The sequence below is a fragment of the Marmota monax genome, unplaced genomic scaffold, assembly GCF_021218885.2.
Source record: "Marmota monax isolate L192 unplaced genomic scaffold, Marmota_monax_Labrador192_F-V1.1 WCK01_AAM20220418_F8-fsc00425, whole genome shotgun sequence".
NCBI classification, from domain to species: domain Eukaryota; kingdom Metazoa; phylum Chordata; class Mammalia; order Rodentia; family Sciuridae; genus Marmota; species Marmota monax.
Window position 1 is genome coordinate 667,420 of NW_026695206.1, and position 23,524 is coordinate 690,943.

The 23,524-nt window shown below is 48.3% G+C and overlaps 1 protein-coding gene across 3 annotated transcripts in view; it reads right to left on the minus strand.

Moving 5' to 3' along the window:
* Positions 1-19,335: 19,335 nt before the first annotated feature.
* Positions 19,336-23,524, minus strand: part of Ndnf (neuron derived neurotrophic factor) — a 34,221-nt gene continuing 30,032 nt past the window's right edge. For all 3 annotated transcript variants that reach the window (XM_046430301.2, XM_046430300.2, XM_058574500.1), the window contains exons 3-4: positions 22,365-22,489; positions 19,336-21,340 (exon numbers count right to left, since the gene is read on the minus strand). In XM_046430301.2, coding sequence (XP_046286257.1) covers positions 19,947-21,340; positions 22,365-22,489 — 1,519 coding nt within the window. In that variant the 3' untranslated portion in view covers positions 19,336-19,946. The remainder of the gene's footprint in view (positions 21,341-22,364; positions 22,490-23,524) is intronic.

Here is a 23,524-nt window from a genome sequence, read left to right on the forward strand (position 1 = left end):
GATATTTGTCTGGGTTTCCAGATTCCATTTGCTCTGTTAAAACAACATTGCAGCCAAAAGACTAAAGAAAGCTCCTGGTGACAAGCCTGAACAACGATCCAATAGGAACGAAACACCAAACTCACGAGAAAATGACGTACAGGGCCATCCTTCCACTCTCACCATGAGGATTTTAACTACAGAGGAATCGACAGCTGTGCAGGGTAACTCGGTGCTGGCCAGGCGAGTAACACCTTGCACGGGGTGAGTTGGAAGTAAATGGTCTGGAAATGTCAGCTTTCCAAGCAATCAGCCACCACCCGGACAATGGAGCCCTTCATTTGGTTAGTGTGCTGAGCCCCAAACTTCTCTGCAGCATCTGAGCCCGTGAGGGTGCAGGCCCTGTGGCCCCCTGAAACAGGAACCGTCTTCCCCATTAACCGGCAGTCACCAGGTCTGATGACGTCTGGCCCAGGACCTCAGAGGCTCCGGAGGGCTTTCCATCCAGGGCTCTGGGCCTGAGGCCCGCTGGGGGAACGTAGGCTGTTCTCCTCTCTTTCCTTCTCACACAGCAGACTCTGCATGCAGGCCTTTTTCTTTGGAAGGGCTTATGTCTTCACTCCTGCTGCCTTCTGTGAAGGTTACAGTGAATTACCTAAAACCCACTCTTATTAATTTCTCCAGTGCATTTATGGTACATGGGATACTTCTGCATCACCCAAGGAAGTCAACCAAGAAGCAACCCCAGAGGGGTTCAAAGCAGCGGAATAGTGCAAAACCCAGAGGAAGCGGCCATTCAAGATCAGCAGGTAACTCTGAACTCTTATTCCTACTTTCATTTTTTATACAAGTACTGTGATCCACTTCACCCGGGACGCAGGTCTTCCCTTGCACATGGCAAATGAAAGAGGACCAGAGAAGGAGGTGGGCGTGGAGAATGTGGGGAGGTCCCGGCACGCATGCTGGCTTCCTGGGGAACAAGGGGCTCCGGGACCCTATGGCTGATGCGCTCAGTCCCTGGGGCTTTCAGCTCAGGAAGGCAGTTTGGGAGAGTGGACAGAGCCTGCCACTGGAGTCAGCCTGAGTCCAGAGCTCAGCTGTGTGAACTGTGCCATTGGCCTTCAACTTCCTGATCCTTGGTTTCCTAATTAGGCAACTGATCCAAGGTGACCTTGAGAGGAGATGGAGAAGCCAACACTGAAGCTGGAGTAACACAATTATAAGCCTGTGCTACTTTCATTTCTGTTTTCTTGGTAAAAATCCTGTCTCACACCTGTCCGTGTAGACGGGGATTAAGCATTTACTGATCCATTAGAAGGCTCTTCCTCCCTGAGGGCTCTGCCAACCTCCGGCCGCTGCTCCGTCATAACCAGATGGCTCTGGCCCGGTGCTCGGTGGCTGTGTTCTGTCTGCAGCTCTGATCTGCATCCGTGGCCCAGTTACTCTGCTGTGCTGAGGCAGGAGCCCGAGCAAGAAGGACCCGTCTCAGTGTGTGTGACGGCACAGGAGCAGGGCGAGGGGGGCCGGGAGGGCCGGGAGGGCCAGGAGCACCCTGTCTGTGAAGGGCGGGCCACATTCTGCCAACTCTTCTCCTTCCTTTCTTTCTTCCTTCCTTCCTTCCTTCCTTTCTTTCTCTTTTTCTTTTTGTGGAGGATAGGTTTATTTAGGGGCTCATAGTTTTGGAGGTCTCAATCCATAGATAGCAGGCTCCATTCCTCAGGGTTTGAGGTGAGGCAGGACATTATGGCTCACTGCTTTCTTACCTCGTGTCTTAATGATGGAGACTGCTTCTGTGGCTTCTATAGCCCGGGTGCCTTCTTCCCCTTTTCCTCCTGACCCAAGGCTCAGGAAATCTCTGGGGGTCTGTCCCTTGGTCACACACTGTGGCTGCAGGAGGCAGGAGCCTCCTGGACAGCACGCCCTCCCCTCTGAAGGCTAGACCTTCTGGGAAGCTTTCCCCGTTATACACCCCACACCTGGACGGTGCTTGGTTCATGGAGAGTGCTCTGTGGACTGAAAGGGCAAGTCAATAAACTCTCACAGTCACTCACTGTCCGCTTCACACCCGGTGAGCTCAGAAGGTGGACACTCTTGCCTAGGTGTCTGGAAACTGGGGAGTATGTCCACACCTAGAACATTCCAGGGGATTCACTAGGACACTGTATTTCTCAATACTAGACACATGAAGCAAGTTTTTAGATTTTTCTAGGGTAACATATTTTCTGAAGTTTATTTTTCAAACTTTTTAGAACAGCTTTAAGTGTATAGAAAAAGCTTAGGATCGGTGTTGGGCCTTCCTCATGCCCAGGAACCTCTGTCATTAGCGTCACGTACTTGTCACCATAATGAACCAGTGTCGATATATCATTGTCAACCAAACCCACACTGACAGTGCCCCCTGGGTTTTCCCTGTGTCCCCTCATGGTGGTGGCAATTCCTTGGACGGCCCTTGCTTTGGAGACTTGAGTGGTCAGGCACTTTGCAGCAGGGCCCCAGCGGGAATTCGTCTGGAGACATTCCTGGGGTATGGACGGAGGCGACAGGTGTTGGGGCCAGGTTTCCTCCGCCTGAGCTCTTCCCTCCCCTCCCACAGGCACAGTTTGGAAGGAACCACGTGCTTGGTCCTCACATCCAGGGAAGAGCTTTCAGAGGAAGGTGGCCTCGCAGGGGCTCTGGTCTCTGTTCTCCATCCCCTAGGTCACCATGGGCAGGTGACACATGGCTTCCTCACGCTGCGTCCGCGAGCCAGCACACATGCTCCCTGAGCCGCTCTCTGCCGGTCCCCATCCTGCTGACACAGCCATCGCGGTGAGCTCCCAGCTTCCTTACGACTTTCCAGCACTCTCTGCTTCGTGGCGACGTAAGGGACAGCTTGTGTCCCTGCAGTCTCAGTCCTCCGTCAGCTGTTTCTCCCAGGAGCCCCGAATTCTTGCGGGAGAATGTTATTGGAAACCAAGACCAGGAACAGGGGTGCTCCTCGCTATGGCGCCCTGCAGGCCGACCATGCACGTGTGTACGCTCATGTCTGTGAACCAACGCTGACAAGCACGTCGGTGAGCAGCCACTTCATTTACACTGGTCCATATGTGGGCACACGCGGGCACCCTGGCCCTCCCATCACCCCCGATCACCTGCCCTCCCTGTCGACTCTGGCTCCCACGGTGCGACCCCTGCCTTCTGAACCTGCCATCCATTGACCTAGCTGCCCAATTTCACTGCATAACTTCGGTTTTAGCCTTCAACCCCACTGCACACACTGTTGAGAATCAGTCCACAGTCTTCTAAATGCCATTCATTTACAAAGTTGCTTAGGTCAGCACCTCCTGCACAACCCCTTCAGTGAGGTTGTCTCATACATTTATAATACTCGTAGATTCTCTGGTCAAATCTGCAAACTACTCAGGGGTCCTCTGGCTTGTAAATGATTTAAGAATTTGCATACATTAAGACATACGTACTCTTTGTGCTTTTGAGTTTAATGGGTTTTAAAAAATGCATAGGGCCTACACCTTATGTTCTTCTAAGCAATCGTTTAATGTGTGTGAATTGAACTCATCTTATTTAAAATCATGTTGTTTGTGGTTCAGTGCTCTGTATATAGGTGAGGTTGCCGTCCATCCTGTGTATACTCTGCTTAGATGCTTCATCTCAAATATGGCCACATTGGTGCTCTTCACGTTTCAAGTTTAAGGTGTGTAGAGTAAATTTCAATTGGTAATTAAAAGTACAGCACGTCCTCACCATGAAGTTCACCCCCAAACCACCAGGCTGCTCTCCTCATACCAGAGCCCAGGCTGAAAAAGTCCCACTTACGACCAGGGTGAGGAGGTGTTCTGAGCTCCAGGAAGGCAGGTCAGCGAGGGCATGCTGGTCCACCTGGCCAGCCTGACAGGTGGCTGCCTGGACCTTGTGTGTAAGGGGTGCCCCTCGGGAATAGAGGGCATGCCTAGCAGGTGTGCTGCCCTGGTTGAATCCCCAGCACCGTGTGAGCACCTGCGCGCGCGCGCGCGCACACACACACACACACACACACACACACACTCTGGCTCCCTCCTGGGGGACCAGGAGAGTTGCCGTGTCAATACCCTCCCTGCACTCCCGCGGGAGAGCTGTGGAGAGGGTTCCATCAGCCTCCCTCTCCACGCCCAGTGAGCATTGCAGACATTTCTTGTAAAGAGCCATTTAAAGACTCAACAGGAGGACATTAAGTACTGTGATGACCCTCTGAGGAGAATCGTCCCCAGCTAGAGGGCTGCTCCCATGACGGGCTCTGCTCAGAGGCTGCAGGTGGCTGGGGTGCCCCGTCCACTCAGGGATGATGCCAGCCTGCCACAGAGGGTGCAGGTCTCTGCAGGACGCCCTCGCTCCAGCTCATGAGAACTGAATGCGGGAAACCCTAGTGGGCACTCTTTCTCTGTGGCGATGTCTTTTCTGACCATTAGGAAGAGTCCAGAATGTGAAATTCAACTCAAGGAAGTATCAGGCCTTTCAATCAACATATCCCCGAGTCTGTAGCTTCATTTGCATGTTACTATTATGCTGTTCAAAAGAAAGATGATTTTAAAACATTGTACACGGGTGGAAAAACCTGTACCCAACAAATGCCAACCTGAAGAAAGTTGGGATGGAATCAGTGTCTCACACAGGAGCTGGTTAAGGAAATAACCGTCTTCTGTGAACACTGTTCCTTAAAGATGCAAGAGAAGTTCACTGGGTTCTTAAATCATGAGCTTGTTGGCACACAACATCACAGGTTCACAATGTACAACGAGAGACCAACAGCATTAAATGGAATATCTGGCAAGTCCAGACATGTCAGATATTTCAGCACACTTCTCAGAGAACTTGCATCGAGTTGACCAAATGACAGTACCTGAGGCCCATGATTCACGGATCTGTGAAGAGGCATTCTGCCCACCCAGACTTGGTGGCATGAGACATGGGTTCTCTGGAAACTCATGGAGGCTTTACACAAATGGAACGTGAGCCAGAAACAAAGCAAATCTTCACAACTTCTGAAGAATCAACTGCACACAGACCATTTCTCCTACCATAATGAAATCAAGTCTATATAAATAGCCAAAAGAAAATAATCCCCCAATTCACAGATCACGGAAGAAACCACAGTGAGACTTCCGAACGCAGCAGGACTTGACAAGCCCACTCCAGGTAAACACTCGGGAAGGTGCTTGGAAAGTCACCCCAGCGCCTGGAAGGAGACGCACACCAGAGACAAGTGGAACAGTGAGAAAGTGACCAGAGCCTACGTTGAAATGCAGCACCAATGCAAAGAAAGAAAAAGAGATGAAGACAAAGATGGATCAGAAACCAACAGCATGTAACTCACAGAAACCATTAGAAGATGGGTGAATCCAGACGCTGCTCCCTTTGAGACAATAAGACAAACAACAAACAGTAGAAGAACCAAGCTCTTGGGAAACTTAATAAAATAATATTGTTTTAAAAATGATGATACAAACAAAACTGTACACTGTAAACTATTTTAAAACTGTAGCTTAACACTCTAAACAACTTTGCAGCAATAAATTTGAAATTTTAACATAAATGGAAAATTTTAAAGGAAAATATGAATTAAAATTTGAGTCAGGGAAAAAATACATGTGAATAAAACAATGAGTAAATAATAAAATAAGTAGGAATAATACCCACAAAAAATAAGAGAATAAAATATGTTATAGCTGTATTTTATCAAATAGTAAGAAAACAATAGTCGTCGTCATTGTCCTCCTCCTCCTCCTCCTCCTCCTCCTCCTCCTCCTTCTCCTTCTCCTTCTTTTCTGGTACAGAGGATTTAACCCAGGGGTGGTTTGTCACTGAGTTAGATCCCCAGCTCTTATTAATTTTTGAGACAAGTCCCCTCTAAGTGTAGCTTAGGGCCTCACTAAATTACTGAGGCTGGCCTTGAACTTGAAATCCTCCTGTCTCAGCCTCCCAAGCCACTGGGATTATAGGTGTGCACCATCATGCCCGATGAAGACAAGAATTCTTAATCATGTACACATTGTCTCTTAGGGAGAGAAGAAGTTTTTCCCAGTTAATCATGAGAGGCAAGGATGACCTAAGAATACCAAAGGAAATAGGAGAAAGAAGACTCAAAAGGTATTCTCTTCTGCAACACAAGAGCATTACCCAAGCCCCGTGTGTTAAGGCTGCGGGAATCTCTACATGGTGTTAACAAGCAACTTTACAACTGCAGTATATTTACATAAAAGGCACATTGTTTGTAAATACATATGAATCCAGGGCTTGTACAACAACTCAGATGTTAGCATTCATTTTATCTCACCCAAAGGCAGATGCTATCATCTGTCGTCTTCTGTACGCTTTCCGTGGACCACCAAGTCCTAGTTTGGTCCTGTATAGAGACAGCCCTCATGTGCTTCATTGTGCTTTTCTATCAGCACGTTAGACTTACACAGAGTAATCGGGTCCACCTTGACAGAGTCACACGTGCGTGGAGTTTGGCTCGCTCCATTTCAGTCCCTGTTCCCGGCTTTCTCCCCCCTCCTCCCCCATTCCCCTTCCTCTGTTAATCTTCTTTTACTTGTTTACTTGTTCATTTTTGATTGATGCTTTACAGGCACACATGAAGGTACATTTAGCTGCACACATAACATGATTGTTAAATCCAGTCTGCATTTCCTCCCCTCCTGTCCCTCCTCCCTCCCTCCTATCCCTTTCTCCACCCCTTAATCTTCCCTCTATCTTTACAATATCGGATCTCCTCCTTCTGTCCCTGATTTTGCTCTAGCTTCCACATATGAGAGAAAATATTTGACCTTGGTTTACTGAGTCTGGCTTATTTCACGTGGCATGTTTTCTATTTCCATCCATGTACCGTACCGGCAAATGATATAATTTCAGTCTTATTTGTGGCTGAATAAAATGCCATTCTGTATATACACCAGGTTTTCTTAATCCATTCATCTGTATTGATGGGCATCTGGATTGGTTCCATAATTTGGCTATTGAGAGTTGTGCTGATACAAACGTCGATACGGTTGTAACACTAGGGTATCCTGATTTTAGTTCATTCAGAAAATACCAAGGAGTGGATAGCTGCGTAATATGGTGGTTCCCTTTTTTTTTTCTTTCTTCTTTTTTTTTTTTGAGAAAGCTCCATAATGCTTTCCAGAGAGAGGTTGTAGGTTGTACTAATTTAAATCCCCACAATGTATGAGTGTATGCTTTTCCCCACATCCTCGCCAGAATATTAGACCATCATCATCATCATCATCATCATCATCATCATCGCCACTGAGTGAACTCAGGGGTGCTTAACCACTGGGCTGTATCCCCAGACCATTTTTTATGTTTTATTTTTGAGGCAGGGCCTCGCTAAGTTGCTGAGACTGGCTTCAAGCTTGAGATCATCCTGCCTCATCCACGTGAGCTGCGGGATTGCAGGCGTGCACTGCCATGTCAGCACATTATAATTTTTTGTGTTTTTGATAACTGCCATTCTGGCTGAAGTGAGATGAAATCTTAAGTGTAGTTTTGATTTCCATTTCCCTGATTGCTAGAGATGTTGAATATTTTTTCATACATCTGTTGGGGATTTGGTTTTCTTCTTTTGAGAAATATCTGTTAAGTTCTTTCATCCACTTGTTGATTGGGATGTGTTTTGGATATTTGTTTTGCAGTTGTTGTTGTTAAGCTTTTTGAGTTTTTATCTATTCTGAATATTAATCCCCTGAGGAGCAGGTGACAAAGATATTCTCCCATTCTGTAGGTCTCTCTTCACACTGTGAATCACTAATTCCTTTCATGTGCAGAAGCTTTTTTATTTGATGCCGTCCCACTTACTGATTCCTGGTTTTGTGTCTTGAGCTTTAGGAGTCTCGTTAAGGAAGTCGGTGCCTGCACCTTAAGACAGTGTGTTGATCTTAGGTTTTCTTCTAGCAGCCGCAAGTTTTCTGGTCTAATTTCTAAATCTTGGATCCACTTTGATTTGAAGATTGCGCAGGGTGAGAGATGGGGATCTAGTTTCACTCTTCTATATGGATATCCAGTTTTCCCAGCACCATTGGTTAAAAAAAGCTATTTTTTCTCCAACAAATATCTTTGGCACCTTTGTCAAGTATCAGATGACGGATCGACATGTGGGTTTGCCTCTAAGTCTTCTATCCTATGTCAGTGGTGTTCATGTCTATGTGATGCCAACACCATGTGTCTTTGTTACTGTAGCTCTGTAGTGTCACCTGCGATCACACATGTTGGTCTTCTTGCATAGCTCTTCTTATGAAGAACTGCATTGGCTATTCTGGGTCTCTTATTCTCCTGAAGGAATTTGAGGACTGTTTTTCTCTAGTTCTCTGAAGATATTTTGATGGAGATTGATATTTAATTAGGATTGTATTGAACCTGTATATTGCTCTTGGTAGTATGGCCATTTTGACAATATTAATTCTGTTTATCAAAGAACATGGGAGATCTTGCCTTCTTCTAAGATCTTCAATTTCTTTCTTCAGTATTCTATAGTTTTCATTGTAGAAGTCTTTCACCTCCTTCATTAGATTAATTGCCAGGTATTTTGGTTTTGAGGTTATTGTGAATGAAATGGTTTTCCTGATTTCTTTCTCAGCAGAATCACTGTTGGAGCATAAGCAAGCTATTGATTTGCGAGTGTTGAATTCTTATATTCTGCTACTTTTCTGAATTCATTTATCAGCTCTAGTAATCTCCTACTGGAGATTAATTAATTAATTAATTCTTAATTTCATTTCTGATCTTAATTATTTCCTACTTCCTACAGATTTTGGAATTATTTTGTTCTTCCTTTTCTAAGGTCTTGGAGTGAAGCATAATTTTTACTGTACTCACTCAATGCTATAAGTTTTTCCATAGAACTGCTTTCATACTGTGACAGAGATTTTGATATATTGTATCTCTGTTCTTATTGTTCCTAGAATTTCTTGATTTCTTCTCTCATTTATTCTTTTATTCATTCTTCATTTAAATAAGTATTTTTTAATTTCCACATGTTTGTGTGTTTCTATTATTTTTCTCACTATTGTTTTCTAGATTCATTCCCTTATGATCTGATGCTATGCACTGCATTATTTCAAATTGTTTTTTATTTACTAAGACTTACATTGTTACCTAGAATGTGCTTTGTTTTGTATAAGGTTACATGAGCTGCAGAGAAGAAAGTATATTGAGCTGTTGGAGGTGAAATATTCTGTAGATGTCTATTAGGTTCATTTGATTCATAGTATTATTTAAGTTGAAAATATCTTTTTAAAAGTTTTTTGGATGACTTGTCCTTTGATGATAATGGTGTGTTGAAATGATCCAGTATTATTGTATTAAGGTCCATCTGGGATTTAACGTTTTGTGTGTGTGTGTGTGTGTGTGTGTGTGTGTGTGTGAGATTAGGTGCACTGACATTTGGGGCATATAGATTTATACCATCATATCTCCTCTCTCTCTCTTTTTTTTGGGAGGGGTCATTTACTAGTACATAGTGGCCTCCAGAGGTCTCGTGATAAACTTTTGCTTGATGTCTGCTTTGTCAGCAGTGAAAATAGCTGCTCCTGCTTGTTTTCAGACTCCTTCTGCATGGAATCTTGTCTTCATCCTTGTAACTTCAGTCTGTGGATGTCTCTGCCTAGGAGATGAATCTCTTGCAGACAGCATATCGTTGGATCTTGTTTTTTTTGATTGATCCTGCTAATCTATGTCTTTTAATTGAGGTTGAGACCATTTATATTCAGTGTTATTATGGATATGTGTTTGAAGCTTCCTGCCATTTTAATTTGTTTGCTATACTTAATTCTGTTCTTTTGTTGTTGTGATTTTTGAAGTTTTTGTTTGTTTGTTTGTTTTTTGGTATTGGGGATTGAACCAAGGAGAGCTTAACCACTGAGCCATATCTGAGAGTCTGAGATGCGAATCAGAAATGAGCCCTATTGGTCTGCCTCTAAATTTGATATTGGGGACATTTTTGTCTTGCAGTTTGAATATATTTCCTTATTTTCTACATTAGACATTTTGATAATGATGTGTCGCGGAGAGGCTCTGTTCTGATGTTGTCTATTGGGGGGTCCAATATGCCTCCCATATATGGATGTCTCATTTCTAATGTGGGGAAACTTCTCTGTTACTATATCATTGAGGATATTCTTAATGCCTTTACCCTGTATCTCCATGTTCTCTTCTATCCCCATGACTCTCAGGTTGTTCTCTTGATGCTGTCCCAGAGTTCCTGATTATGGTCTTCCCCTCCTCTTTATTGCATACTGAGTATTGAAGTTCACATGCCCTGCCTTCAAAACCTGAAGTTCTATTTTCTATGCAATCTAATCTGTTGGTGATGTTTTCAAGTGAATTTTAAATTTGATTCATTGTATCTTTCATTTCCAGGAGTTCTAATCAGTTTCTTCTCATTAACTCCATTTCTTTATCAAAATGGCTTTTGAACTCCTCTATTTGCTCTCTTAATTCCTTCCTTAGATCTTCTTTTAGTTCCTGGAACATTTTAATAATCAGTTTTTTATATGCTTTTTCTGGGATTTTGTCCACATCACAATCTGGGGGATCCTTTGTTGAGGGATTGTGAACTGTGGGGGGAGACTTGTTGCCTGTTTCCTCATGTTTTCAGAGGTGTTGGACTTGTGCATCAATTGAGATGAAGTCCCTTCCTCGTTTATACATGTTCATTTGTTGTACTTATCTCTTTGTTTTGGATCTTCTATTCTTGATGTACAAGAAGATGTCCAGGAGTGAGGTCCCCCTCTGGTTGATGCTCTTTGGAGCTTGGTTGTTGGTTTGGGATTTTTCTTCTCCAATCCTGTGTGTTGAAGTATTGCTGAGGCCCAGGTGGGGCTAGATCATGTGAGGTGAGATGTGCTGTTACTTGGCTGAGCTGTGAGCATTGCTCAGAACAGGATCTCTACTATGTGAGTTTGAAGCATCCCAGCACTTTCCAGTCCCTCTTAGAGGAAGCAGGGAGCCAGTTGCAGCACTGATGTTAGCAATAGGATACAGCCTTAAGGTAAATGTCCACTGTCTACGTTGACACCTGTGACACTAACTGCCACCTCTACAGAAATGGTGAGATTGTTATTGAACATCAGCACCAACAATAAAGAACATGAACTAGATCAGGCATTAAAAAGGAACGCAATCTGTGTATAATGATACCACTCACAAGTCAAATGAGGCTCAGAATAAACAGGTGCAGAAGAAAGCCATTGAAATGAAAGTGAAATCACATGAATATATAAAACACACACCTATATATGTACATATATTTCAAACCTCTGTGCAGTAAGAGCACATGCGCACACACACACACACACAATCTCGCAGAGTGGAAAAACATGAAAAAATAGTGAACAAAATAATGAAATGGTATTTGAAAAAAAATGTCAAGCAGGTCTATGAGAAATGAGGGTGGAGAATGCGGGAAAGAGAGAGAGCAAGCAGCGAGGCTCATCTTGCTGGTGGTGAAGCAGCAGCGAGGAGCTGGGGAGGTTCTGGAGGGGTCCAGCCTCTGGCTGACCATCAACAGTGAGGCACTGTCCACATCAACACTCAAGGGCTTTCGCCACAGGGAGAGGAAACTGAGAAAGGAAAACAAGAACAGCCTCTTCTCTCTCATTGGATCAGACTCAGGGGTGGGGGCGGGTGTTGCATCATGAGGAGAAGCTGGGGTGACCTGCTTTCCCCCACTGTGTCACCAGCACTGGGGTCTGTGAGCTGGAACCTCGGGGCCCTTCCCAGACGCCAGCCCGACCCTGTGGAGCAGTCCTGGGATCACCTCAAAGGGTCCCACTGTAAATGGGAAGGTAAAACCCACTTAAACTGCACTGTAGGAACATTTTCTTGGAACTGACGCCTAACTACATCTGTCTGGTTCTTGGAATAGCATGTGCTGCCCTCAGGGCTGTTTTGCGTCAACAGGGGAGCGCCCTGCAGTTCTAGGGGCTGGAGATGGAAATGGTTTCACGGTTTCCGGAAGCATCTTTCTTCCCTGGAGAGGAAGGTGGTATGCAAGAGTATCCCCAAGAGCAGCCTGGGGGCTTGGTGTGGAACCGAGGCGGGCTTGGTAGGGCCCTGGGTCAGGCCTCCTCTGCCTGCAAGGGACCACACCTCCACCCAAAAGCACCACAGGGCACCAGTATTTTTCTTTCAATGAGGTGGTGCTGGCATGGGACGTGGGCCGAAATATAAGCCCAATGGAAGAAGCTGGTTGGCAAGCTGTTGGGTATAACCGTTCACAACAAAAATGTGCTATGACAATGTTGTGTTTGGAACAGGCAGGAAACGCCAGAGCCAGAGGGCTGTTCAAGGCTCTCTCCCTGGACAGCAGTCAGAGCAGGCTGAAGCCACGGGCAGTGCTGTGGTCACCCTGGAGGCCGAGGCCTGTCTAAACAAGCACTCGCTGCTAGAAGACGTCGTTTTCAGCTGGCGGTGTGCAGAAGTGGCAGCGTGGACTTGGTCCCTCCTTCCCACTGTACAGGAAAGCTGGACCAAGGGAGCCATGTGGAGCAGCTCGCAGGTCGAGGGCCCCCTGCATCCTGTCCTCTGCCCTCTCCTCTCCCACACAGGGCACAGGCCCACCAGCAGGTGTGTGGCCCGGAAGAGGCAGTGGCCGTGCATCTGAGCGTCTTCCCTGAGCTGAGGTTGGGACCCAGGATCTCACGCCTGTGTGAGCGTCTTAAGCGCCAAGAACATAAAAAACAATGTACATGGGAATGAAGGTGTTGTAAAGGGACTCAGGAGAATTCCAACCACAAGCACCCATGTGCCCTCAAAACGAGTCCTCCTAGAAGGAACCCCAGTCTATCAAACTCTGAAAGTAGATCTCTGCCAGCGCCTCTGGGAGGCAGCGGGCTCCTTCCCAAAGGTCGCAGGTGAGACGTGTCCCTTCCGCCTTGGCCTGACTACAACCAATTCCCAGTCTGACTCAGGGCCACTCTCTTATTAGCTGGGTGACACTGGGAACGTTACTTCACTTTTCTGTTCCTCAATTTCTTCACCAGTGAAAGGCAGAAAATAGCAGCACCCACCTCCTGAGGTGATCTTGTGGGTTAAGACCCGGCCTTAGCCCAGCAGGTGACCTCCAACTCGGGGCTGGGCATACAGCGAAGGCCCCACAGATAACTGCTTTCAGAAAATGCAAACAAAAGAAAGTGAATGTGTGCAAGGGCAGAACAGAAGCAAAACAAAGACGATCCCGGACAACTCTGTGTACTCTAAAGCACAAAGGCATTAAATAAAGTTTTATTGACATTATTACATCATAGGTAAGTATCACAGCAACTTCTATGTAATTAGGTGTAGGCAGGTAGCAAGCAAGGCTGTTGTAGTGTAAGATGCTATAAGACAGGGAAGGTCCACCCAAGAGGAACTTAACGATACCCTGTTGGCTATTTCTCTTCTGACTCTAGCTCTCATTTGTCCATGTCAAAGACAATTTATTCTAAATGTCCAGGCCAGTCTTGAATGCACTTAACTTTCTCCCTTCTTTTTATCAGTCTGCACCTCATGAATTCCATTCTGGTGAATTCTGGTTCATTGACAAGCACTAGTGCTTACAGCTGCCTAGGAGGACTGGGAAAGATGCATACATCTGGAGTCAGATGCATCTGGGTACAAATTCCCACCTCGCCTTGTGTGGACTTTGTGACTGAGCACAGTATGTAATTGCTTAGTTCTTTGGTCTGCTCAAGAAGACCACGGAAAAGTCTTCACTGGGGGCCATTATGGGGGTGAAAGACAGCTTCCAGTGCTCGGCACTCAGCATGGACTTACAGGTCAGTGTCCTGCTTTTCCCAGAGGAGGCGTGGAGATCTTGCCCTTCTCATTTTACAAACCAGAGGACTCATGTCCACAGAATGTGAAGAAAAACACCCACAGTCCCATGTCTATGCCCTTCTCACCGCTGTTCTTTCTTTTATTAACTTGCATAACTTCTGTAGAGTAGAGAAAACTCAGAGGAGTCAAAACAGGCTCTTTTCCTCTTTTTAATATAAGTCAGCCACCAAGAGACTTTTAAAGCAGGAGCGACCTCATGAAAGCCAGTAAGTCCTGGAAGAGCTGCTTCAAGTCCTCAGAGATATCAAAAACAGAAGTTCTGTTCTTCCAAGACTTCCCCAGCAGAACCTAAGTATTCTGTAGGCTTTGGCACCAAACCCCGCAGAACGAAGTATTCATCTGCACATTGCAGCTCAGGCCTCCCGGAACCCTGCCCGTGGACTTGGCAAAGGAACGGGGTTTGGTATTTGGAGTGGTCAAGTTTGCTCAGGGCTGAGCTGTATTTGAAGCACACTCTCTGCTCTTAGTCGTCGGGACTGGTAGAAAATTCACAGCTGACTGTCTTTCTCCACAGCTGAAGATCACCCAGGGACACCTCAGAGGAGCTCATGATTGTGCATTCTTCCTTTATCTGAGGAAGATCGGCAGCCTTCACTCAGCGGGCAGGAGACACAACTGTCATCTAAGAGTGGTCGACCATAGGAGTTTTTAAAAAATGTTTTGAAAACGACATTTTGCCATTATAACATGGGTTGAATTTTACTTTGCTATTTAAATATTGTTTATGTGTGTGTACCGCCCACTTGGAGTTGTTACTACAACCAGAAAAAGCAGGAAACATGGATGTGCTGGGCTCCTCACAGCTGCTTGATGCATGGGAACTCCATCAGGGCAAAAAGGCCACACGTGTGGCTGTGTGGGTCCCCTTCCCCGATGGCCCAGAGACCAAGCTGTCTGTTGCTGTCCCTGTGGAATCAGTTGACCCGGTCCTGGGGTGTGGACCTGCAGAGGCCACGAGGCACTCCCCTATCTCCTGGGCAGTGAGTGCTTCTAACTCCTGCCTGAATCAGCCGACCCGCTGAGTAGCCCACATGTCAGCTCCTGTGCTAAGTCAGAGAACATCTTATGAAAGGAGGAGAGTGAGCAGTCTGTTACGGTGTGGATGTGAGGGTCCCCCAAAGCTCACAGGTGACACAATGCAAGAAGGTTCAGAGGAGAAGTGACGCGGTTATGAGAGCCTCATCCCGATCAGTGAGTTAATCACCGATGGGATGAACTGGGTGGTGGTTGTAGGAGGTAGGAGGTGGCTGGAGGAGGTGGGTCCCAGGGGTGTGCCTTTGGGGCACATATTGTCCTTGTTGAGCAGAGCTCTCTCTGCTTCCTGGCTCCGTGTCCCCAGCCACGTTCCTCTGCCATGCACCTCCGCCATGATGTCCTGCCTCACCTCAGGCCCTGGGGGATGGAGTCAGCCATCTGTGGACTGAGATCCCTGAGACTGTGAGCCCCCAACACCTTCTCGTCGTTTTTGTCAGGTCTTTTGGTCACAGCAGTGAAGAGCTGACAGAAACAGTGTCACCTCTGTGCCAGCTATGTACTAATTGGTTCTGTCTATTATGAACTTCTTTTCCTCATGAGCACAATGCTGCAAGAGTTAGACTAAATATGGACATTCTGGGGGTTTTGAAGTGATCTTGAAACGACTATTCCTCTGTTCTGTGCTGTCCTGTTTATGCAGTTGGAGGAATTGCACCAGGAAGGAATTGCAGGCAAGAAGTGGGTATGTGCTTATTTCACAGTAATCTGATTGGATATTACTCTTGGCAGGTATTCATGGGAGGAGAGAGGAGAGCAATATTCTAAAACTGCGGCGTACACTGACAATAAGAAACGCACATTCGATCACCGCTCTCTGCTGCAAGACCTTGTGTTTCCCAGACTGTTCTGCCTGGACCTCACCACCCACAGCCAGGGCTGGTCCGCTCCGACCTCTGCTCTCCTGCTCCTACACGGCCACTGCCATTTGGAAGTGGCTCCCAGGTTCAAGGAGGCAGGGACGTGGCTCTGTCCCGGGAGGCTAGCTCAGATCTGTAGCCTGCATTTTCAGGTTCCAGGACCACCTCCCCTGCCCGAGGTCCTCTCAGCACAGCAGAGGGGGAGCCTCAGTGGCTATCTCCTTCTTGGTTCGGTTTTTAGTGGGTGTGTTCCCCAGGTCCTGGTGTCCTGCCCTGCACTGTCCCCTCCTCCCGGCCTGTGTCTGGTGGAATCTAAACAATGACAAGAGTGTCACCAAGCCTAAGACCTTGAACTCTTCAAGCTTGGGCCAACTGTTTTGGAAATCAAAAGCCTTTGTTTCTTTTGCACTTTAAAAGAATATTTTAAAATACATTTTCAAGAGATAGACGGGTGGATCTAAAAAGACATTCCAAATTTTGATTACCAAGATTGTTTCTCAGAGGCTGGGAAGGAGGAATGTCAGGAGAAGGGAAGGAAATCGTGTCCAGATGTGGGAGGAACACTCCCAGGAAATGGGAAGGGTCTCGGGCTTTACAGGAGAGGGTGGTGCTCCAGGTCAGGACTGCCCGCCTGAGGGGCACGCAGGACAGAATCCAAAGCCTTCATGAAGCCAGGCCGCGTGAGACCCCTTGCTTTTCTCCATCTCTCAGGCTTCTCAGAGACAGTGAGCAGATGAACTGGGCCTCTCTGCACATACATGTCCTCTGTCTGCTCTCCTCTCTTGGCTTCCCCCTCTCACAACAGCAGCTGAGGCCCACACCCCCAGCACGGTGTGCTGCTCCGGCCAGAATTCTCAGGGGAGAACAGGACGCTGAGTGTGTCTGATGCCTCCTGGTTCCTCAGCCCAGTTCAATGCAAGAGAGTCCTAGGGACAGAAGCCAAGGGCATTTCCCCGAGGGCTTCATCTGTGGCACGCCACGTCAGAGCGGGCACGCGGGGGAGGTCTCCAGACAACCCGTCAGATGTGAGTCTCACTCAGCGTCAACCAGCGCGCGGAGGCAACTCTGGGAAAGCTGTGTGGGCTGCCCACAGTGAAGACGTGCTTTCGCGACGTCCTGGCACGCTGAATGGGACCACAGGAGCTGGTATCAAGCAGGCTTCAGTGTCCCCAGCTGGAAAATGGGACAGGAGAGCCACAAGTTCTGGAACGATTGGTGAGGTGTTGAAAGGACCCTGGGCTCCTTAGGTCCATCAGATCCCTTGACCCGTGTAACAAAGCCTGTGTGGGTGGTTTCAGAGGAGGTCACAGAACACGAAGAACCCACGAGCATTCCTCAAACTCTGAAATGCATCTCTGAGTTTTTAAATTGAGGGATCATCCTTTGGCTATTTGGGATCCTGAAGTTATGATTTTTTTCCAATGTGTTCTAACAAAAATCAAGAATGCATGATCCATTTTAACCCTGATCCTTTAAGGCTGTTTTAAAAATTAATCTAGACATGATTATAGAGTGATTTAATCTAGAAAATAATCTGCTACAACTGTTTATCGATTCTGAAAGTTTTCAATTCACAGAAACAGAGCTGATCATTAAAGCCATGATCTTACTAATGATCTTACTATCTCAAGTTTGTGTGCATAGACGCATAGATTAGAAACACTTTGTGTCTCTAAAAATAACAAAATGGCCATTTTTTTTTTCACAAATTTGAAGTGGTCCGTTACAGGCAACACACATTCTTAAGGAAATCTGAAATGGTCTCGAAGAATATGTTGGCTGGAAATGATAAATGACACAAAAAGTCTATTTCTTTTAGGAAAATAAACCTAAATGACTCTTCTTTACACATAATTGGTGGTTTCTCTTCTGGTTAGGATGCCAGAGTCTGGACAAAGCCACAACTTAGCTGTTTGGTATGAGAAGGTTTTACTTCTCTCTTGGGTCTTTTTTTTTTTTTTTGCACTTGAATAGCCAGGAGGTGAGCTCAAAGTCCTGAAGACCCTCCCTCCTCTGTGGCATGGGCCTCCTGGGCTGGGAGACTGTCCAGGCCAGGTCGGGCAGTCAGGCTGGGGATTTCCTTTTCTAGTTCTTTTGTTAATTAAGAACAAGTTTTTCTTTCTTGCCTCTAGCTTACCAGAATTTTCCTAAAACCTAAGCACTTTAGTAAATACAGGAGCTAGGTTTACCCATGCATCAATGATAGAAATTCACAATGTGCATTTCATTTTCCTAAGATTTAAAAATGGCAAATTTCACTGGGGCCATGAGAGAATTCTCACATTGATCCAGACTCTGAAGAAACCCCCATTGCCGCTGGCTGAAGAGTAAAAGCTTGGTTACCTGGACCCGGCCCGGTCCCAGGGCTTCCCTGTCATTAGGCAATATTGAGCTAAGGCTGTCGCCCTCAGGAGCAGCGATAATGGGTGGATTCACCACACAGCATTAGCACCGGCTCTGTCAGTCATGTGAGGAACTGGAGAGGCTGATCCTGCCCCCAAGGCCCCGTGATTGCAACTTAGGCACTGCATCTGGGTTGTGGTCAGTTTGAGTCTCTCCTTCTGGGGCTACCTGTGTGACCCTGGGTACGTGACCTTCATCCTTTGAAATCTTCGGGTGCCATCCTGTTGTGCAGATGTGTCCATCTCCTGGACTGGCGTGCCTCTGGGCTTTCCTGGGGGACATCTTCTCCTTTGTCCGGCAGCGCACCCCTCATAGGGACCGCCACCTCTACCACGGTAGCGTCATGATTCTACCCTACAGAATGCTGCTCAGGAAAATGGCACCCGAAAGGCCGGGCCAGCACCAGGGTTAGTGAGAAGGGGAAGGGTCACATTGTCCCCACTGTGGTCTTAGGACCTTCTAATCAGCTGGGGGAACTCTACAAAAGATGGCAAAGGACATCTAACACCACCATTCAAATCTGTCACCCCGGGGTTATGGATGGGAAAAGGAGATGACGGCAGTAACAGAATCCCTGCAGTCAGATCAGCCAGACGCGGCGACTTCCAGACCCTTCTTGGTCCCCGCGACACCTGGGGATTTGGGAACAGACCCCTGGAGCACGGGCGCCTAGCACTGCCTGCTGTGGAATTGGATAAACAGTTTCCGCTATTAGCTGCCTAGATTGCATCTGACACCCAGTTGCTTTTTGAAAAACCCACAAAAACCAGCAGCTTCGTACGCACACGTGTTCTGCTCTAAGTCCTAGTTGCTGTTTGCTAAGTCGCATCAGCTAAAGGTCAAAATGATTGTTTTGCTAAGACTCGGGCAGATGGAAGGTGCTAGGGACATCCTGGTCCTGCACTTTGAAATGTGATGTGCTCTGGATCATGGGAACGTCTACGACTGCTCGTGAGGTGACAGGGTTTGGTGCTCCTGTTCCTTTAACTCAAGCGCTCGTGGCTCTGACCACTCACAACTGCTGACTGCCATTCAATGTGCAAACACACACGTTCATAGCTGTTCTAGGGCCAGTGTAACCGTAGAGACACAGCATCCCCTTTTAATCACTGAAAAGTGGGCGATTTTAGTGTCAAACTACAGAAGGACTCAATTTTAAAGTCAGATTAGAAATTGGATACATCAGAGTCACTGCTCGGGAAAAATGGACAGTACATAATCTAATATCTTTAATTTTATGTACACGAATATAATGTGTGTCGACTTTGTACATGAGATACATACAGAATTTAAACCTTTTACTCAACAAATAAGAATTTACAATAGTAATATGTAAATTACTAGAGGGCTGTCCACTTAAGAATACTTAGATTAGATCTGTCCTTTAACAGCAAAAGAATTTAATAGTTTACAATCATAGAAACACTGACATTTGAAACAAGACTTTATAAAATAATTTATGTGTGTATATATATATATATATAAATCTCCTAGCGTCTATAGAGAGGGATGATTTGCCTTTGTGGATGTGTGCAATGAATGGCGTACTTTAGACTTTTAGGTAATAAAATAATTTAGAAGCAGTTCATGCAGTGGACAGAGCGAGGGGCGGCAGTTTCTCCCAGGCGGGCTGTGTCTTTGACGTCCAGTGATGTCGGACGCACACAAGGTGACCTGGGGTGCTGGAGCAGGTCTCTCTGCTGCTATGTAAACATCAGTATCCCTGGCTCTCCTGCCTTCGGTGGCACAAGCACAGGTGACGACTTCTCTCGGCTGTGGGAGCTGTCAATCAACAGGTAAAGTGACTTGGGGTCCCTCCCGCGGGACCTAGCAGAGCTTCCTGGTCTTGACGACTTTACTCTGGTACTTCACGGAGTGCCCGCCGTGTCCGATGACGTAGACGTCCAGCAGGTAGGACTTGCCGGGCTGCAGACCTCCGACGGTCTCTGTGGTCACCGCCTTCTGCAGGTTCTGACTGTGGAAGTGCTTGCAGAGGACCTTCTCCGACTTGGGCCTGGTGTCCGGTCCCAGGCACTGGTTCTGCTCTCTCTTCTTCTGGTCTTCGCTGTAGTTGTCGTCCACCTCTTTCCTGTAGATGCAGAACTTGTTCCTCTCCTGCGTGCCCAGCCAGGCCACTGTGGCCGAGGAGCAGGTGCGGAGCCTGTCAAAGGCTTTGATGCGCGTGTCTTCGGGCAGAGAGGGGAAGGACTGCTTGCCGGGCCTTGTGGTCGCCAGGATCTTCAGCACGGAAGCCCCTTTCTTGTTTCCCTTCAGGCGGACGAGGTACTTGGCTTTAGGTTTTCCTCTCAGCTGGAACTGCCGGATGCCCTCCACATTCTGGGACAGAAGCAGCTTCCCGTCTCTTCTCACCTGGACCTGGACAGCGTCCAGGCAAGAGTGGATGAAGAAGGTCACTTTCTGGTGGGAAGAGACAGGAGCAAAGCGGAGAAACTTGGCCCCCTTCCTCTTGACAAACACGTCCGTCACCTTGCCGTCCTTGAGCTCCAGGGTCTTCTGCTTGGCCTCCCCCTTGGTCCTGGCAAAGGTGCCCACATAGGCGGTGCTCATGTTGGTGTTGGTGTTGACCACGAAGACGTCGAAGTAGTGCTGCGTGTCCGGCTTCAGGTCGGAGACGGTGAAGATATTCTTGCTGCCTATGCAGACTTTCTGAATGTCCGCCTTGGGCCTGGGGTGCACGGGACGGCCCAATTTGGGAGAAGCCTTTGCCAGGAAGCTGCGTTCTTTGCCCAGGTGGTCGGGAGGAAACCCAAAATGGGCAAAGTCGAAGGGGCTAAAGTCGAGACCAGGTTTGGGGACCATCATGAAGGCATCGTCCGCCCCCAGCTTGGCTTCTGCTGCACAGAGACTCTTGAAATTGTGTTCTTTGTTGATGACCACGCAGTACTGGATGGGCTGGTTCAGCAAGGAGGCCGTGGGGCTCGGCTTCCAGGCCAGCGTGACCGTGGTGCGCCCCAGGGAGGTCACGTCCACTCGGGGGTCGTAAGGCAGCTCCGGGTACGGCTGGTCCGACTCTGGAGTTGTGGTGGCGTACACTTTGAAGTGCGTGTCTTTCTCCGTGGAGAGGAGCTCCAGCTGGTACAGACCCGCGGGGGAACTGGAGGAGGCGAAGGACTCCACGGCGTTGCCCTTGTAGGAGAACAGCTCCGTGCCTTCCTCGTGTGTCATCTGCTGCCTCTGCTGCTCGAGGGGCTCGGGGTCACCTGCAAGACAGGAGCAAAGCAGGGGCTACAGGTCACGTGGTCTGCCGGTTCTCACCTGGCTCTCCACGACAAAGAGAGCGCACACTCCTCACAGAGCACTGCGGCGGTGCAGAAGGTGACACAGGGAGCCGCCTCTTCACCGCCGTGCGCTACTCCACGCCTCCTTCTCCTAGTGCCTAAGTGCAGTTGGGGTCACTGGCTCCTGTTTTCTCCATAGGTTAGTAAGTTTCTTCTCATGCACAAACGGATCTAGAGGAACCACTAGTTTTTGCATCCCGTTTTCCTCCTTCAATTTGATGTCATAAAAAATAATACGGTTGCTTGCTGTGTGACCATTATGAATACAACCTTATGGAGTATTTGGCTTGTATGGACGTATTTCTTCAGCACAAAATCTAGTTAGGTATAGATCACCTATAATTTTTTAGGTTACCTATAATTGTTAGGTCCAGAGCTTCAAACTTGTTAGAGACAGTTGATCCTGACCATCAGTCAGCTTGCCCAAAGGCCAGCGCACATGGGTGTGGCTCAGCTCGCCGATCTCACTGTCATCAGCAGGAGTGGACAACCCAGTTAAGCCAGAAACTCAAGTACCTGTCCGAGCAGCTGAGGCTCGGTGTCCAGATGTGTCGGGAGTACCAAAGCCACCTGACTTGGCCATCCTTCGACACTGCTGGCACGTGCCAGGGCCTGATGAAGGCCTGACCACCAGCACAGGAAGGAACCTTGGCCATCTCACCGCAGACTGAAAGCCAGACGTGTGAGATTTCACATTCCCCAACTCTGGAAGGACTGCCCAGGGCGGTTAAGTCATGGCATCTGAGGGAGAAACCAAGCCAGGGTAGCTTTCAAAGCCCCCGGGGGCCTACCGTCCATGGAGAGAGCAGGTAGCCACAGGGGCCAGCTTCTCCTGGCTCCTTCCTCCTCTCCCTCCTCCCCCTCTCCGGCTGCAGCTTCTCGGGAGCCCGGTGCCTTGCTGCCTGGCTGGACCATCTCCCCAGCCCTCACCAGGGCCGCTGCTCACCTGAGCTGTCCCCACTGCTGTCCTCGGGCAGCTCCTGCAGTCCCAGCCTCCACTCCAAGGGCGCATCGCAGGGCGTCACCGTGACCGAGAGTGGAGTATTGTCCTCTTCAACCACAAAGAAGTACCTGGGGAAGGGCAGACCAGACGCACCGTCAGCAAGTACAGGAGACCTAACGGGAAGACAGCGAGCCAGAGGAGCCTCCGCTCACGTCACCCTCGACTGCGTCTCAGGGGCTTAGCTGGGTGGCCACCAACAAGGGGGTGACACCAAGCCCCAGTGTGGCAGACCTGTCCTCCTGAGACGCTTGCTCCTGGTTCTACTGTCCACACCTCTGTGGACGAGGCTCACATTTCAGAGACAGTTTTAAAAATGAAGGCCCCTGTCTGACAGTGGGAGGGCGCACCTCTATCTTTCCTTGATCACGGAAATTTCCTGTTCAATTGAACGCATTGATGATTTTAAAACAGAATTTTAAAGACACGAGGCAAAGTCTTCCCCTGAGGGTTGTTTGCATAATGCCTCAGAAGGTTTTTAAAGGGGAATAAAGATCACAATGTGGCCCAGCTGTAAATGCTGCGTGTCCTGCTGCAGTGAGCCCTAAGGAGCTGCTTCCTGGGTCCACGGCAAAGAAAAGTGGGGTTTCCCTCCTGTGCACGGCGGCAGTGCTGAGGACCCCTCACCTCCCTGCTCTCTCTGTACTCACCACGCACCTGCTGTCCAACACCTCAGTCCCTCCCCACTGGCTCCCCCTGCCCTCACACCCGTTCTGTCTCCCTTGCCCCGTGTGACCTCACCCAGATCGGCTTTCCCTCCTGTGTGCTAACAGATTTGACCTGTCAACCTGAACCTGAATCCAAGGTACAGCCACCTTCTTACCATCCTCTCTAAGACACAGAGCGAGTTCCAGGCCTCAGGCACCCACTCCAGACCTCAGACGCCCACTCCACGCCTCAGACGCTCACTCTGGGCCTCAGACGCCCACTCCGGGCCTCAGGCGCCCACTCCGGGCCTCAGGCGCCCACTCCGGACCTCAGACGCCCACTCCGGGCCTCAGACGCCCACTCCACGCCTCAGACGCCCACTCCAGACCTCAGACGCCCACTCCACGCCTCAGACGCCCACTCCACGCCTCAGACGCCCACTCCAGACCTCAGACGCC